Source organism: Trichosurus vulpecula, chromosome 5 (genome assembly GCF_011100635.1).
Source record: "Trichosurus vulpecula isolate mTriVul1 chromosome 5, mTriVul1.pri, whole genome shotgun sequence".
Classification (NCBI taxonomy): Eukaryota; Metazoa; Chordata; class Mammalia; order Diprotodontia; family Phalangeridae; genus Trichosurus; species Trichosurus vulpecula.
In genome coordinates this window covers 267,545,380-267,559,829 of record NC_050577.1, presented here as the reverse complement: position 1 = coordinate 267,559,829, position 14,450 = coordinate 267,545,380, and the positions used below count along the sequence as shown (strand labels likewise).

Genomic DNA, 14,450 nt, shown 5'->3' with positions numbered 1-14,450 from the left:
GGTCCTTTCATTTGTGAACTCCGTTGGTCCCCACACACAGGTAGCACATTGGACAGATGAAAAAGATATCCTCTGCTGTTAGTGTATAGTTTGGAGAGAAACCTGTCTCCTGCCCGGACAGGTGAGATCAAAGGATCAAAGGAAAGGCAGGACCAGAGAGGCCGTCCTCTTTCCAGTGGTTCTGTCTTTCAGCAACATATGACACATCAAAATATTTTCTGCATTTAAAGCAAGACAGAATCTCTGATGTAGGTTCATATTAGAAACAGTAATGAGAGAGAGGATTCAGATATTCCAGAAGATGGAAACTTAGGTGAACTCTGTACTGCCTGTTAGGGTAAGGTAATGAGTTTATAAGATAATGTGGCCAGAAGTAGATGTATGCTTTTCCACTACTTCATTGGTGCTCAGGTTGAGGCATTCCAGGGACTATTGGACAAAAACTGCTTGCTGAGACCCGAAGTATGGGCAGGAAAGTATGTAAAATATTGGTTTGCCATATCATCACTTTTCATTTTTTTTAAGCTATGGGGATAGATGTGGCTGATTCCCTATGCAGAACTCAGAGGTCAGACCTATCAAAAGGAAGGAAGGAAGGAAGGAAGGAAGGAAGGAAGGAAGGAAGGAAGGAAGGAAGGAAGGAAGGAAGGAAGGAAGGAGGGAGGGAGGGAGGGAAGGAAGGAAGAAAATCTAGCAATTACTATATATGTTTCTGACAGAAAATGAATTTCTGAGATGCTGCTTTTATTTTGTATCACATAATCCTTGACATGTACTCTGTGGTGAGAGTATTTTCATAGGGGTAGCTTAGATTACATAGATTACATACTGGTCTTTCTAATGTGAGGGGTGTGTTACAGGCTACCCCCAAAACTACCTCTGTAGTCTCATGATGTACACTTCCTAAATTTGACAATTAGAGATATTTCCTTTGAATGAACAAGCTTCCTCACTGAATAAATAGCATCCCTGAGAGGATTAAAACATGACGTAATTTGTTAATTGTACAAAAGAATGAATTAGCTAAAATATCCGTCCTAGGCAATATCTAGCTTGGAATAGGGCTCAGAAAAAGGAAAGGCAGGGAGGAGAGGAAGGTTCAGCATTCACTACTACTGGAAGGAGAAAACAGAGTAGGGTCCACAGTGGGCAGTGTGAGGTCACTATGCTCCTGGAAATGGGGCTTAGAGAAAGAGGGAGTAGGCAGGTCCAGAGATAAGCCTTTTAGAGGCTATAGCTTTGGCACAGGTGATCTCTATGTGATCTTCCTTTGAAGCAATATTGGTGGAGGGATATTTCATCTTTCATCTAATCATGGCTCTAGTTGACCTAGGTCAGGGCACCTTGGTTGTGATGGAGCTTTTAACATTGAATCCTGCATTATATTATATGAGCACTTAGGCTGAGGTGATCCCAACATCTTAGTTGTCAGAGTGAAGCTCCATTTCTCCAAGCTCAGGGCAAAAACTCTTCAGGGCTGTTGGTGGATAATGTATTACAATAGTCAAGTGATTCCTATCCCTATAACCAATTGAGGCCTCCCTAGGAACCCTATTCCAATGCAGAATAGAAAAAGAAATTAACGTAAGTGCAGATGGGAAACATTTGCTTTGCTACTAAATATCATTAGGTAGTAACTATTGAAAAACTATTGTGGGACACAGTGGATAAAGCACTGGTCCGATTCAAAAGGACCTCAATTGAAATCCAGCCTCAGATACTTGCTATTTGTGTGACCTTGGACAAGTCACTTTACCCTGATTCCCTCAACAAAAGAAAGAAGGAAGTTAGGAAAAGAAAACAATTGTGACCAAGTGACCCAAACATTGGGAATTGTTCTGTCCTCTAGCCTTATAATCAAATTTACAGATAGACTGAACAGAGGCAACATCAAGAAGAAGACAAAATCATCAGTGAAAGGCGATACCTAACTATCTCTATGTCCAATTGCAATGCCAACAGTAAGGGTACAGATGAGCACATTTAGACTGAGAACAACGTAGAAAACAAAATTAGCGGGTAGAGTGACCCAAACTACAAGAATCGGGGCAAGCTTCCAGAAACAGACAAGCAATCCCCCAAATCCATGGAGGAAAAAAAAGAGAATTCTGTGCTTAGCACAGACAAGATTTTAAAAAAAAAATCCAACAAGCATTATGGATTTTACAAAATGAAATACAACATTTGTATCTGAGATATTCTTCAGAATTACGTCTACCTTTTCATGGAAGCTGGGTCAGGCTTAGAGCTTCATAGATAGGTGAGTTACTTGCATGATGTCAGTGGTACAGGGAGCTTTCTCTTTTACTATATGCTACACGTTTCTTGAACTTCCTCTATCATCATTATTTACTTTGAATGAAAGTTTCCTTACTGAAAAGGAAAGCAGCCATAAGAGACTTGACACATAAAGGGGCAATTTTTCAAGCCTAAGAGGAAGGGACTTCTGAAGGGACTTCTGTTGGAGGAAGAAGGAAGGGTAATGCTTCCCAGAGAAAAAGGGATTGTTTAAGGGGCACAGTGAGCCATAGGGATCAGAGGAGGGAGTCTGTCAGGAAGACAAAGTCAGAGACAAATTTCTACTAAGCCAAAATTCTGGCTCCAGAATTTATTGTGGCTTTATGTGGAATCTTTCCTAAAAAACCTAAGCAAAAGAGAAATTGCCTCTCCAATAATCATGAATCCAAGAATCCAAGATCTTTTTCCAGGTTTTGTTGGTGTCTGCAATACTGGATTCTCCACTGTATGAACTGGTCATTCTGTGATACAGAATCCTCATTTCATTAGGAGTCTTTATAGGGAATATTTTATAACAGCCAAGCAAATCCATTCCCATAATTAATTGGATTCTCCAAAGGAAGCCAATGCAGGGGAGCATTCTGGAAAATTGAAGGTAGATGGGAAACATTTGTACTGCTACTGAGTAGAATTAGCTTGTGGTTAGTGAGAAACAATTGTGATTGGATCCTGCTCAAAGCAAGTTAGATTGCCTGTCCTTAATCACAGGGACAGAGTGAGCAGGCAGAGAGAACATCTACAAAGATGCAAAGTATAACTTGCAAAGGGTGATGCTGGACTATGGTTACTTCTTATTGCAGCATTCCACTGTGATGGAGCAAAGACATGTTCCTGTCTGAAATGAAGCTAGATTATACAATGATCACAACAAGGATCCTGAAAAGGGGGTTCCCGTCAGGAACCTTGTCGCAACGCACAAGCTGACACCCCTATGTAGGGAAAGAGAGAACTCTAAGTTTCACTCTCAAATATCCCGAGCCTTTGCAGAAATAAATGTACTGCCTATAAAACTAGACACAAAGATTTATTTTTCCTCTATGGCTATTCCTACCTCTGAACATGGCTGGGATCATTGTAAATAGAAATTGTTTAACAAACAGTTACCTTAAAAATAGGAAAAGGGACAGCAGGGGAGAAATGTCAATTAACCAATACTCCCCACTGAGGTCAATTTCTGCAGAAGCAAAGTATCTAGCAATCTTCATTAGGGAATTATACATGCATTGTCTCCAGTTCCAAAACCTCCAATGCCACTTCTAAATAATGATAATATTATATCACCTTCTAAAAGTTCAGCTATTCTTTAGAAGGGACAGTTACCAGTTTTTGTTATTACTTACTGTGGTTTCATTTATTAGTTCTTTTGTTACTTCACTGGAGAAAGAAGTAATTAAATAGGGAGTCCAGTGTTGGGATGCAGTGGATTTGCTACATAAGGGGAAATGGGGAAAAGCATTAGAAGCCAAGGGAAAGGATCAGGAGACAGTTTGGAGAGTGAAAAGAAGCCCCTTTAAAACTCTAATGGCAACCTTTTGTAATTGGGACTTTTTCTTACGGTAAATCTTCCCTTTTGTTCTCTGAAAGGTCTCACAGATTAAAAAACAAGAGATATCCAAGAAGTACAAAAGAATGCAGCTGATGAGCTAAGGTAATAGAGTTGCTGTTTAGTCGTGTTCAGCTATTCAAGACCCAATGGGCCACACTGTTAATGGGGTTTTCTTGTAAAAGAAACTGGAATGATTTACCATTTCCTTCCCTAGTGGATTCTTTTGTCAGGCAAACAGAGGTTAAGTGACTTGTCCAGGGTCTCACTGCTAGGATGAGTCTGAGGATGGATTTGAACTCAGCTTTTCCTGACTCCAGGCCCAGCCCTCTATCCACTGAACCACCAACTGCCTCTAAGGTAAGAGAGAAGTATGCAGAAAAGTTGGTTCACAATCAAAATAATATGGCAACTAGAAATGAGGCAGAAAAAGAAACCGTTAGAGCTGAGGGTTTGCAGCTGTGGATGGATATGAAATGACCTTACAATTGTCCACAGGAGAGGAATTTTCTTTACTCCCAATACAAGTTGGAACAAAGGTGTCAAGAAACCACGTGAGTGGTTGTGGAGGCTTTATGAATCTAATTGGGAGTGGAAAGATGCCTTCTAGCAGAGGGTGACTCAGAATGAATGGCTTAGGGCAAATAGGCCTGTGCCCCTAGATGTCTTCCTCTGGGATAGGTGTGATTGAAACAGGAGGGCTACCTCAGCATTTGTGGGTGCCTCCTCTCTAGGAGATTTTGCTTCCTGCCTGCACAGTTACTGTCCCCCCAAATCACCTTGTGCTCCTTCAGCAACATTGGCACAATTGGCCGCTTCCTGGGTCTTATTATCCCTGCCTAACTCTCCTAAATGTTCTGCCTTCCCCCACCATGCATTGACCTAATTGCCAAAGCAGTTAATGACCTAACTTTCTATAGGAAAATTTTCCCCTCCCTTCCCACTAGCTACTGTGATAATACTGTCCTTTGCTCCACCAACACCCTTTACTATGAGAAGTTTGTGCCAGATACCATAATCTACTTCCCATTATGGAACCAGAGGATTGATTTCCTTTGGATGTGCTTGTTAGTCTGGGACTTTAAGGCAGTTCTTTGGTGAAGCATTTTTTGAGAGAACATGTAGTCAGAGAGAGTAGAATGGAACTAGGAGATCAGTGCTCCCTGGTCTTATATATGGCAGTAGCAAGCACGGATACAGAATAGTGCATGGCACACTCAGTCACATGGGGGTGGCTTACGGTAGAGATTTCTAATGGGCTAAGCCCCCTAAAGACTATGGGGATGTGGAGAAAATGGTTACTGGAGCTGGTGGGCACTGATGCCTTCCACCAATACTTCAAAATTCAACACTTATTGTTGCTCTAAGTCCCAACCCTGATTTCTCCTTCCATCACCTCCCCACTCCCAAGAATCTCAGCATTGCTTTGGTTCTAATAGATAAATGCTGGACAAATAAAATGTCTGTGGTGCTCTATTCTGAGCTCTGTTGCCTTAAAAGAAGAGGGAGCTTGCTCAAGAAGAAGCCACAAGGACCTAGAGCAACATAAAGGATGTATGGTCCAGTTCTATAGCATCCTGGTTTTATGATAGAGAAAAGAGCCCACAAATGGTGTGAAGTTGGAGAGAAGAACATGGGCTTTTATAGGAGATGCATGAATTCACAGAATTTCCCATGGAACCAGTTAGGAAAGTTCAAAGAGTGCACACTGTGCAAATATATAACACCAAGAAACCATTTTGAGCAGTAGTTTCCAAGATAAGAATGGAAAATTAGCGGTAACTATTAGAAGTGCTACAAAACAAGAGAGGATTCTGGGGAAATGGCGGAGTAGGTCAGAAAATTCCAAGCTCTCCAGATTTCTCCCAGAATTGGTCAAAAGGATGCACAAAACAGTTTGAAATTTTCTGACAAAAGTGAAGAAAATGTTCATATTTTGAGCCAGCGATTTCACAACTGAGTATATATCCAAAAGATGTCAAAGACAGAATGTGGTACCACATATATTCCAAGAGATCATGGTGCTTTTTGTGATAACAACAAAGTAGATACCAGGTGAGTGTCTGACAGTAGGGGAATGGCTGAAAACTTTGTGCTATGTGAAGACAAGTGTGTTTGGCACTCATTATCATAGATGGTCGCCATGTTAGTCTTGCTTAATTTTTTTATAGGTCATAAAGTGATTCAGTGAAGGAAGTGTATCTGGAAATGAGTACGGTGGAAAAACAAATGGAATCACCACCTTTTATGTTACACAATGTAAGGCTAATTTGGAAGAAATGGGGTGGAAGCAAAGAACTGAGGGAAAAATAGAAAGATAAATAGGGGAAAAAAGTCTTTAGAAAAATATTATGTTCAGTAGCTGATACATAGCTCAAAACACTGAGGATGACACAACGTTGGCAGGATTAATTTTTTAGCTAGTGAAAACAAGGGTCCAACAGTGCCTTCTAAGAATTCATAAGCATATTGCTTTGTTGACTTATTTTATGATGGCTCTTTTCAGCCCTAATCTCTCCTCTCTCTCTCTCTCTCTCTCTCTCTCTCTCTCTCTCTCTCTCTCTCTCATACAGATCCAACAAAAGTCAGAGATCAGAAATGAAAAATCATACAGGAATAACATTATTCATTTTTCGGGGATTGACGGATGACCCACAGCTGCAAGTTCTGCTTTTTATCTTTCTGTTTCTAACCTATATGCTGAGTGTAACTGGAAACTTAACCATCATCACCCTCACTTGGGTGGATCCACACCTTAAAACTCCCATGTATTTTTTCCTCAGAAATTATTCCTTCTTAGAATTGTCATTCACAACTGTCTGTATTCCCAGATTCCTGTGCCACATGTTAACTGGGGACTATTCTGTGACTTATAACGGATGTTTCACTCAATTATTTTTTGGTATCTTCTTTGGGGCCTCAGAATTTTATCTCCTGGCTGCCATGTCTTATGACCGTTACGTAGCTATCTGCAAGCCCCTACATTATGCAGCCATCATAAACAACAGAGTCTGTAACCAGCTTCTCCTGGGTTGTTGGTTGTCAGGGTTGTGCTAGGTATGAGTCTTGAGCTAGAATTCTGTGACTCCAATATTATTGATCATTTTGTCTGTGATGTATCACCGTTGCTGGAAATCACATGCTCTGATACACAGTTCCTAGAAAGAATGATTTTAGCTTTGGCTGTGTTGACACTCATCATCACCTTAGTGTTAGTGGTTCTATCCTATGCCTATATTATCAGGACGATTCTGAGATTCCCCTCAGCTGAACAAAGGAAAAAAGCCTTTTCCACCTGTTCCTCCCACATGATTGTCGTCTCCATGACTTATGGCACTTGCATCTTCATTTATATTAAACCTTCTGAAAAAGAAGGAGTGGCTATGAATAAGGTGGTAACACTGCTTGCAACCTCAGTGGCACCAGTAATGAACCCCTTTATTTACACCTTGAGGAATAAACAAGTGATAAAAGCTTTCAGAGGCACATTCAAAAAGATTGTATTGAGCTATGAGAGGCAATAGATATTCAAGAGAAGTTAGTAAAAGAAAACCTGAATAGCTTTGAACTCTTTTTATTGAGTCCTATGACCAAATTTTATTCTCTTACTAATGCCATCTTACCCACAGGCTGAAATCTCACAGCCCCTTTTCTCTCTTATCCAGAAATCTTCACTGATTGAGGTTTTTCCCTCCCCACTCCAACCCTCTTTTAAAGGGATGCTTTCAACCACTTCACTCACCACTTCATTTTTATAAAAGCCAGTGAATATTTTTGGAACCACCTATGTCTAAGACACTTATTATCAAATAATTTCCCCATCCTCTGTTTAATAGTCAAAACACATTTATTAAATGCCTATTACATAGCAGACACTATGCTAAGCACAAAGATACTGATATGAAAAAAGAAAGACAATCTCTGCCCCAGAAGAAGTTAAAATTTAATTGGGAAGACAACACACACAAAAGAAAGCTGAAAAGTAGCAGAGAGAAGAAAGAAACTCTGCATGAGGGCCTGTTGAAGTCTGTCAGGAAAGTCCCAAAGTAGTGCAGTCAGATGAGAAATGTTGGAGGAATGTTTGAGCTCGACTCTCTCCTTTGGAGTTCATGGTTCCACCATCCAATCAATCAGAGGCAGAGAATACTGATGAGGTGGACTACCAAGGCTGATGAGAACCTACAGGATGATTAAGTTTTCAAAATAATGACCTTCCTGGGGCATGGTGGAAATGTCAGTCAGAGAATGCTCAAAGTAGTGCAGACAAGAGAAAAATCAATTTTGCCTGAAGGTCCATGTTATAAAATACAAAAGCCCAAATACTGAGATCTCCTGCCTGAACACTGAAATTAGACTTATATAATTTATCATATGGGGATTTTGGCTTAAAACCATGGAAGGTGAAAGCCAAAGCCTGAAAATAAAACAAATCTTCAAGGCTGAAAGTCAGGTGCCCTGAATTAAGAAAGCAAAAGTTACTACCCTCCGGTTTTTACTAACATATCTGTTTTTTCCCTCAGTGGCAACCTATGGATTTTTATCCTTCCTCTAAAAATATCTTTCTCCTTGCATTCCACTCCCACTCACTTTTAGCACCGTATTTTACTGACCTGTAAGAGACAAATTATTGATCATATGACCAAAAAGTAAAACTGAATGAGGGCCATAAAGTAATTTGGTTAGTAACTTCCCACCCCACCCCCCAAATAAAGGCACTTTTTTGTGTCTGGTAACGTATAAAGGGGAAAAAAATGCATTTGTCTGTTACAATTTCCTCTTTCCTTGAGTTCAGTAATAAAAGAAAACTGACTTACTGACATTTATTCACACGTATCATTTTTACTGCTCAGACCTTTGGATATATCACCAAGTATTTTCAAGCCTTTAAGTACTCCATTGTTTTATCTTCACTTAAAGACAATTACTTAAGGAGAAAGTTGGATAGATTGCTGTCATTACATATATGTAGCATTGGGAGACATTACTACAGGCTACAAAGTGAGCCCCTTGGACTGGTTATCCCATTTAAAGGGGAAAATATTTTACTTTTTCTTTTCCGTTTATTCTATTCATTAAATGCCTTTGTTTTGAATTAATTTTACCTTTTGCCTGACCAATAAAAGCAAACACATTGGTTAGGGCTTATAAGCTGTTATGCCCTACACTTTTGAGTGAAGGAACACCCAAAGTGTACAACAGTGCCCTAATTGTTGCCATCTCTTGGTCTGGACTTATCTATTCTCAGGCTGCCTGCAAACACAATTCAGTAATTATATGCCTCTTCCTCAAGGCAGTACTTTCCAGTTTGTGGTATAGAAAACATTCCCCTACATGTCTCACCTTTAGAATATTTAAAATAAAATAATAGGGCTACTATGCTGCACATTGGTATGACTTCTGAACAGAGAAAGGCAAAGAAGTACTCCTCTAACTCACAAAATGGGTCCAAAGACTAGACTACATAAGATTTAAAGTACTTTCTAGGTTTACCTCTACTCAAAACTGTAATTCCCTTCCTTCCACTGATATATTTCATTTTATTACTCAAGCAGAGAACACGCTTAGTTCAAATCAAAAACATTTAAGATAGCAGATTAAAAAAAGTACTAATAACATATTTCTCATATAAAATTGAGACACAAATAGACACATTATTCTAGTAAAGAGGAGATAAACACCTAAAGAAACCTCTAAGAAGGAAATATATATGGTCCTTGAATATGCATGGAGGGATAGGTGAGTTAGACCTCTAATATGCCAGGATTACAGTCCTCACTTAATGATCCCATTACTTAATGATATTATTACTGCGCTGTTCACATTACATTTGCTCCCTGCTTATCTCTGTGAGGCTTATAATGTTGAAGAGTTCATTTAGTTCTCTGCATTTTTCTGGCTTATCTAAGACATTGAACTTTATTATTTATAATTCAAATGGGAGGGATGTTCGAACACAGATACAAAGTCTTAGTATCATTATGGTGTTTTTCTCCCAGGTTGAGCAAGGGAGTAATTTTAATTACTCTGTCCAAAAAAATGAATATGAATTGTTCAGAATGAAACTGGGAGACAATGTATAAAGGGAGAAAATATATGAGAGTATACAATGATAAAAGTTAGTCATACTCAGTAGCCAAGTGGGACTTTTGAAATATTCTGAGAAAGATATAACTTTAATACAATTGATTATAGCAGATCAGATAGGTGTTTTTACATTATTCTGCCCAGAAAAAAAATAAGATTTTCCATGGAAAAGATGTTTTCCTTAACCATTGGCCTTTATTTGAGGGGAGGGAGGCAGGTGGGAGATAATGTCGTCATCCAGAAATGAAATAGTCAGGGCTAGATTGCTGATTTCACAATAACTTTCAAAAAGCCTTTGCCAGATATGTTGTGTCCATCACATGTATCATCTCTGCTGAATGAATGCCTTGTCCGCACTGGTCACATTGCTTCTGGCAAACCTTCCTTCATTAAATGCAAAAGTAATTGTGAATGATTTTCCAAAGAATTTGTGATCACTGCTGGGCAAAGCTCCACTGTATATGCAGTTATAGGGCTCCTCTATGATTCCAGCTTCCAGTTTCATCTAGACCCCTGAGCTATTGGATCATCATCTTCTTTATGGAAAGGTTGAGCTTTGCCATGCTCTTTTAGTCCACAGGTTCACTTGAGCTCATTGTGTCTAACATGTGGCTTTCCCTAGTTCTTCTACAATTTTTTTGTTGTTCAGTCACTTCAGTGGTATCTGAGTCTTTGTGTCCTCATTTGGGGTTTTTTAGGCAAAGATACTGGAGTAGTTTGCATTTCCTTCTCCAGCAAATTTTACAAATGAGGAAACTGAGGCAAATATGATTAAGTGACCTGCCCAGGATCACATAGCTAGCAAATGCCTGAGGCTGATTTTGGACTCAATAAAATGCATCTCCCTGACTCCAGGCTCAGGGCTCTATCCACTGCACTGACTAGCTGTGCTCCTAGTTGTCCTTAAACACAATAGGCCATGGATCAGAAAAAGTCTTTCCTAGACGGGGGAAAAACATTCCCAGCTTTTCAATTTCTCTTATTTCTTTTTTCCTTTCTTTTCTTTTTTCTAAATGATAAGAGAATTTTAATTTCCCCCCACCAAAAATACAGAAGATGCAAATAGATCTGGGTGGGGGCACAAGAAGATACTGGAAAACACAATCAGTCCATTAGCTCCTCTGAGAAGGGAACTGAACTTGATATTTGGGTGGATTCCTAAGCTTTCCACAGGGTCTTTACACAATCCCACCCACACTCATTTTGTAACCCTGCATTGCTGGATTCCTCCCATAAGGCAAACACACTTTGGGGTGACTACATAAGCATTCTCCTTCCTAGCAGACCTGCCCTCTCTGTATAATTCATTGGCTTTGCTTGTCAAGTAAGACATTTCTCAGGAACTAAGGGAGTGAACCTCTTTCTCCAAAGAGCAGGATACATCAGGAAATCCACTTCTCCATGGCCATGAATTTGCCTGTTGGACCAAAAGAGTGATGTCATTCTGCCTCTTCCATATTTTGCCACAGGAAATCTCTCAGTGCCCAGATTGTTTCCATCTCTTGGTCTAGACTTATTCATTCTCAGGCTGCCTGCAAACACAATTCAATAATTATATGCCTCTTCCTCAAGACAGTCCTTTCCAGTTTATGGGATAAAAAAACCCATTCCTATATATGTCTCACCTTTAGAACATTTAAAATAAAATAGTAGGGCTACTATACTGCACATTGGTATGACTTCTGAAAAGGAAAAGGCAAAGACGAATTATTACAATAACTATTGGGTTTCCAGAGGGATAGTGAATACTGGGGAACACATCCTATACTTGCTCACTAAGGGCCTCTCTTAGTTCTGGACTCAGGGTTATACAGCCAGGTTCCGACTTGGGGGCAGCCTGGGCCCACAAAGTGGGGTCGCATTCTCTGATCTTTTTCTTCTTCATTCTACATTCATGGGGAAAATAACTTAAAGTTTAGGTTTGACTCTTGTCTACAATCTCCCAAAAAAGGCAAATAGAAAGGCAGTCAGTATACTATATATACCAGTGTGTATGTGTGTGTGTGTAAATATATTATTGTGTATGTATGTATATATGTATAGTCTAGGACAGATGGTTATTTTCTCTATACAAAGACTCACAAGCACACAGTGACAAGAAAAATGAAAATATAAAAAATGACTTATAAAGACTCTTGGCAGTCTGAGCCTTAAAATATAAAAGCATAAATCATTTTGTAGGAGTAATCAATTGACATTTCACTTTCACTGTGGATCTGTAGTCTCCAAAAAATTCCCTTTCAGTCTACATTTTTTTTCAGCAAGCCACCCAAGCTTTGGTTTCATCTTCTTGAATCTTGTCAAATAAGCACTATAGTAGGTGCTGGGAATCTTCCAAATATAGCTACCCACTAGCTGAAGACAGAAAACTAGAGGGTAGGGTAATTCCTTTTAAGATCCTTGAGAAGCACCACACTCCCTGATTCTGTGGTCAATCACCTCCATCCAGACACTTCTTGCCATGATCACCAGAGCAAGATTCTAGTAAGAGGATTCTTTCCTGGTCTCACAGGGAAACAGTCCTTCCTCGGTGAGCAAGCAAACACAGCCCTCTGGAAGCAACCAGAACACTTAATGTTCTATGGGATAAACTCCAATTCACTACTAAAGTACAAAAGTGACCTGGTTTTTGTTTCCTTGGGGAGTGCTTTGTACATTCTTTTCAGGGTCAGGCTTTTACATGGAGCAAGAGATTCTTTGACCCAAGGACCAGGCTCTAAAGAGAAAGACTGCTTAATTTTGGAGGAACTGAAAGAAACGGACTCAGCAATGCACCATTGGTGAAAGTATAAATCATTGCAAACATGCTTGAAAGCAACTTGGAACTATGCTCAAAAAGTCACCAAGTTGAACAATATCACTACTATGCATGTATCTCCAAAGAGACCAAAGAAAGAGGGGAAAGAGCCATAGCTACAAGAATATTTTAGCAGATCTTTTGGATGCAAAATTCTCTGAAAACCAAGGGAGCACCCATCTATCAGAAGAAAGCTAAACAAATTATGGTTATATTGATATGGTGGTATATTATTATGCCGTAAGAAAGAAGGAAGTGAATAGTTACAGAGAAAACTAGGAAGACCTCTGTGACCTGATGCACAGTGAATTGAACCTATGTAAGTCAATATATATGACAACAATATTATAGAGTAAATCAATTTTGAAAGACTTTTAAACTCTGCCCAATGCCGTGACAAATCAGTTTCAGAGGACAAAATATGAAGGAAACTATCCACCTCCTAGCAGAGAGGTGTTCTGAACACTTACTTTTGAACATCATCAGTATAGGAATTTGCTTTGTTTTACTACGATATTTAATGAGGATTCTTTTTTTTTAATTGTTCAATGGTGAGGGAAAGAGAGAAGGAAAGAAAATAAAGGATTATAAATTGGAAAAATAAATTTAAATTTCAAAAACAAAAATCAATTTTTTAGTTTTAACCTTTAAAAAGAAGACAGAGCAGAGTTACTTTTAGTTAAATTGCTAATACTCTAACTTAATCTCTTTTTTTAACTTTAATTCATAGAGGATTTCATCCCTACTTCAGAGATGTCACTCACATTCAGGGTAGGCATTCCATATGTCTTCCTACTTGCCTCTGAAGAACAGACAAAAGATCCAGGATCCCCCAGTTTCTCAATTCCAAAAAACACTTCTCTTTCATGCAGGTGAGTATATTCAGAAAAGAGGTGAGATACAGGTAACTAAGATCTAAAGTAGCTAGCTAGTGCAGTGGATAGACCATTGGTCCTAGAATCAGGAGGATCTGAGTTTATATCTGGCCTCAAACACTTACTAAATGCAAGTTACTTAACCCCTATTTGCCTCAGTTCTTCATCTGTAAAGTAGAGACACACTAGAGAAGGAAATGTCAAGCCACTCCAGTAAGTTTTTCAAAAGAACCCCCTGGACTTGTCCATGGGGCAATTAGAGTCAGACATGACTAAATGACTGAACACCAACAACAACAAGAAAAGGTATAGATGGTCATGGACAGGAGGAAAGGCACCTTGCCAAGTCTCATTCCTGCCTTTACTATGAATGTTTGGCCAGAAAAACTATATCTTTCTGGGATTTGAACTCTTTTTTAACAATTAGGGTTGTAGTAGTGGTTCATTTATTTCAGTCTTGTTTACATTTGGAGTTTCTTGGCAGAGATACCAGACTAGTTTTCCATTTCCTTCTCCAGCTCCCCCTACACATGAGGAACTGAGGCAAACAGAGTTAAGCGACATGAGCAGGTTGACATAGCTAGTAAGTGTCTGAGGTCAGTTTTGAACTCAGGAAGAACAGTCTTCCTTTTTTCAGACCCAGCACTTTACCTACTGCCCCACCTTGCTGCCTCATTTCCACATGAGTAAGGCACTATAACATTATTTGGAAGCCCAAACCTTTGTTATCCCTCATTAAAAATAAAACAACAGAATGTCTGGGAGTCAAGATGGTAGAATAAGCAGCAAATTGCTGCAACTCTCCCATATTCACCTCCAAACAATCATAAAACAGAGCCCCAAAGTCTGGAAC

The 14,450-nt window shown here is 39.3% G+C and overlaps 1 protein-coding gene across 1 annotated transcript; it reads left to right on the top strand.

The window, feature by feature from the left end:
* Nucleotides 1-6,439: 6,439 nt before the first annotated feature.
* On the top strand, nt 6,440-7,365 carry LOC118851295 (olfactory receptor 6C2-like). Its single transcript, XM_036760757.1, is given in 2 exon segments — nt 6,440-6,893; nt 6,896-7,365. Coding segments are annotated over 2 exon segments (924 nt in total).
* Nucleotides 7,366-14,450: the final 7,085 nt, after the last annotated feature.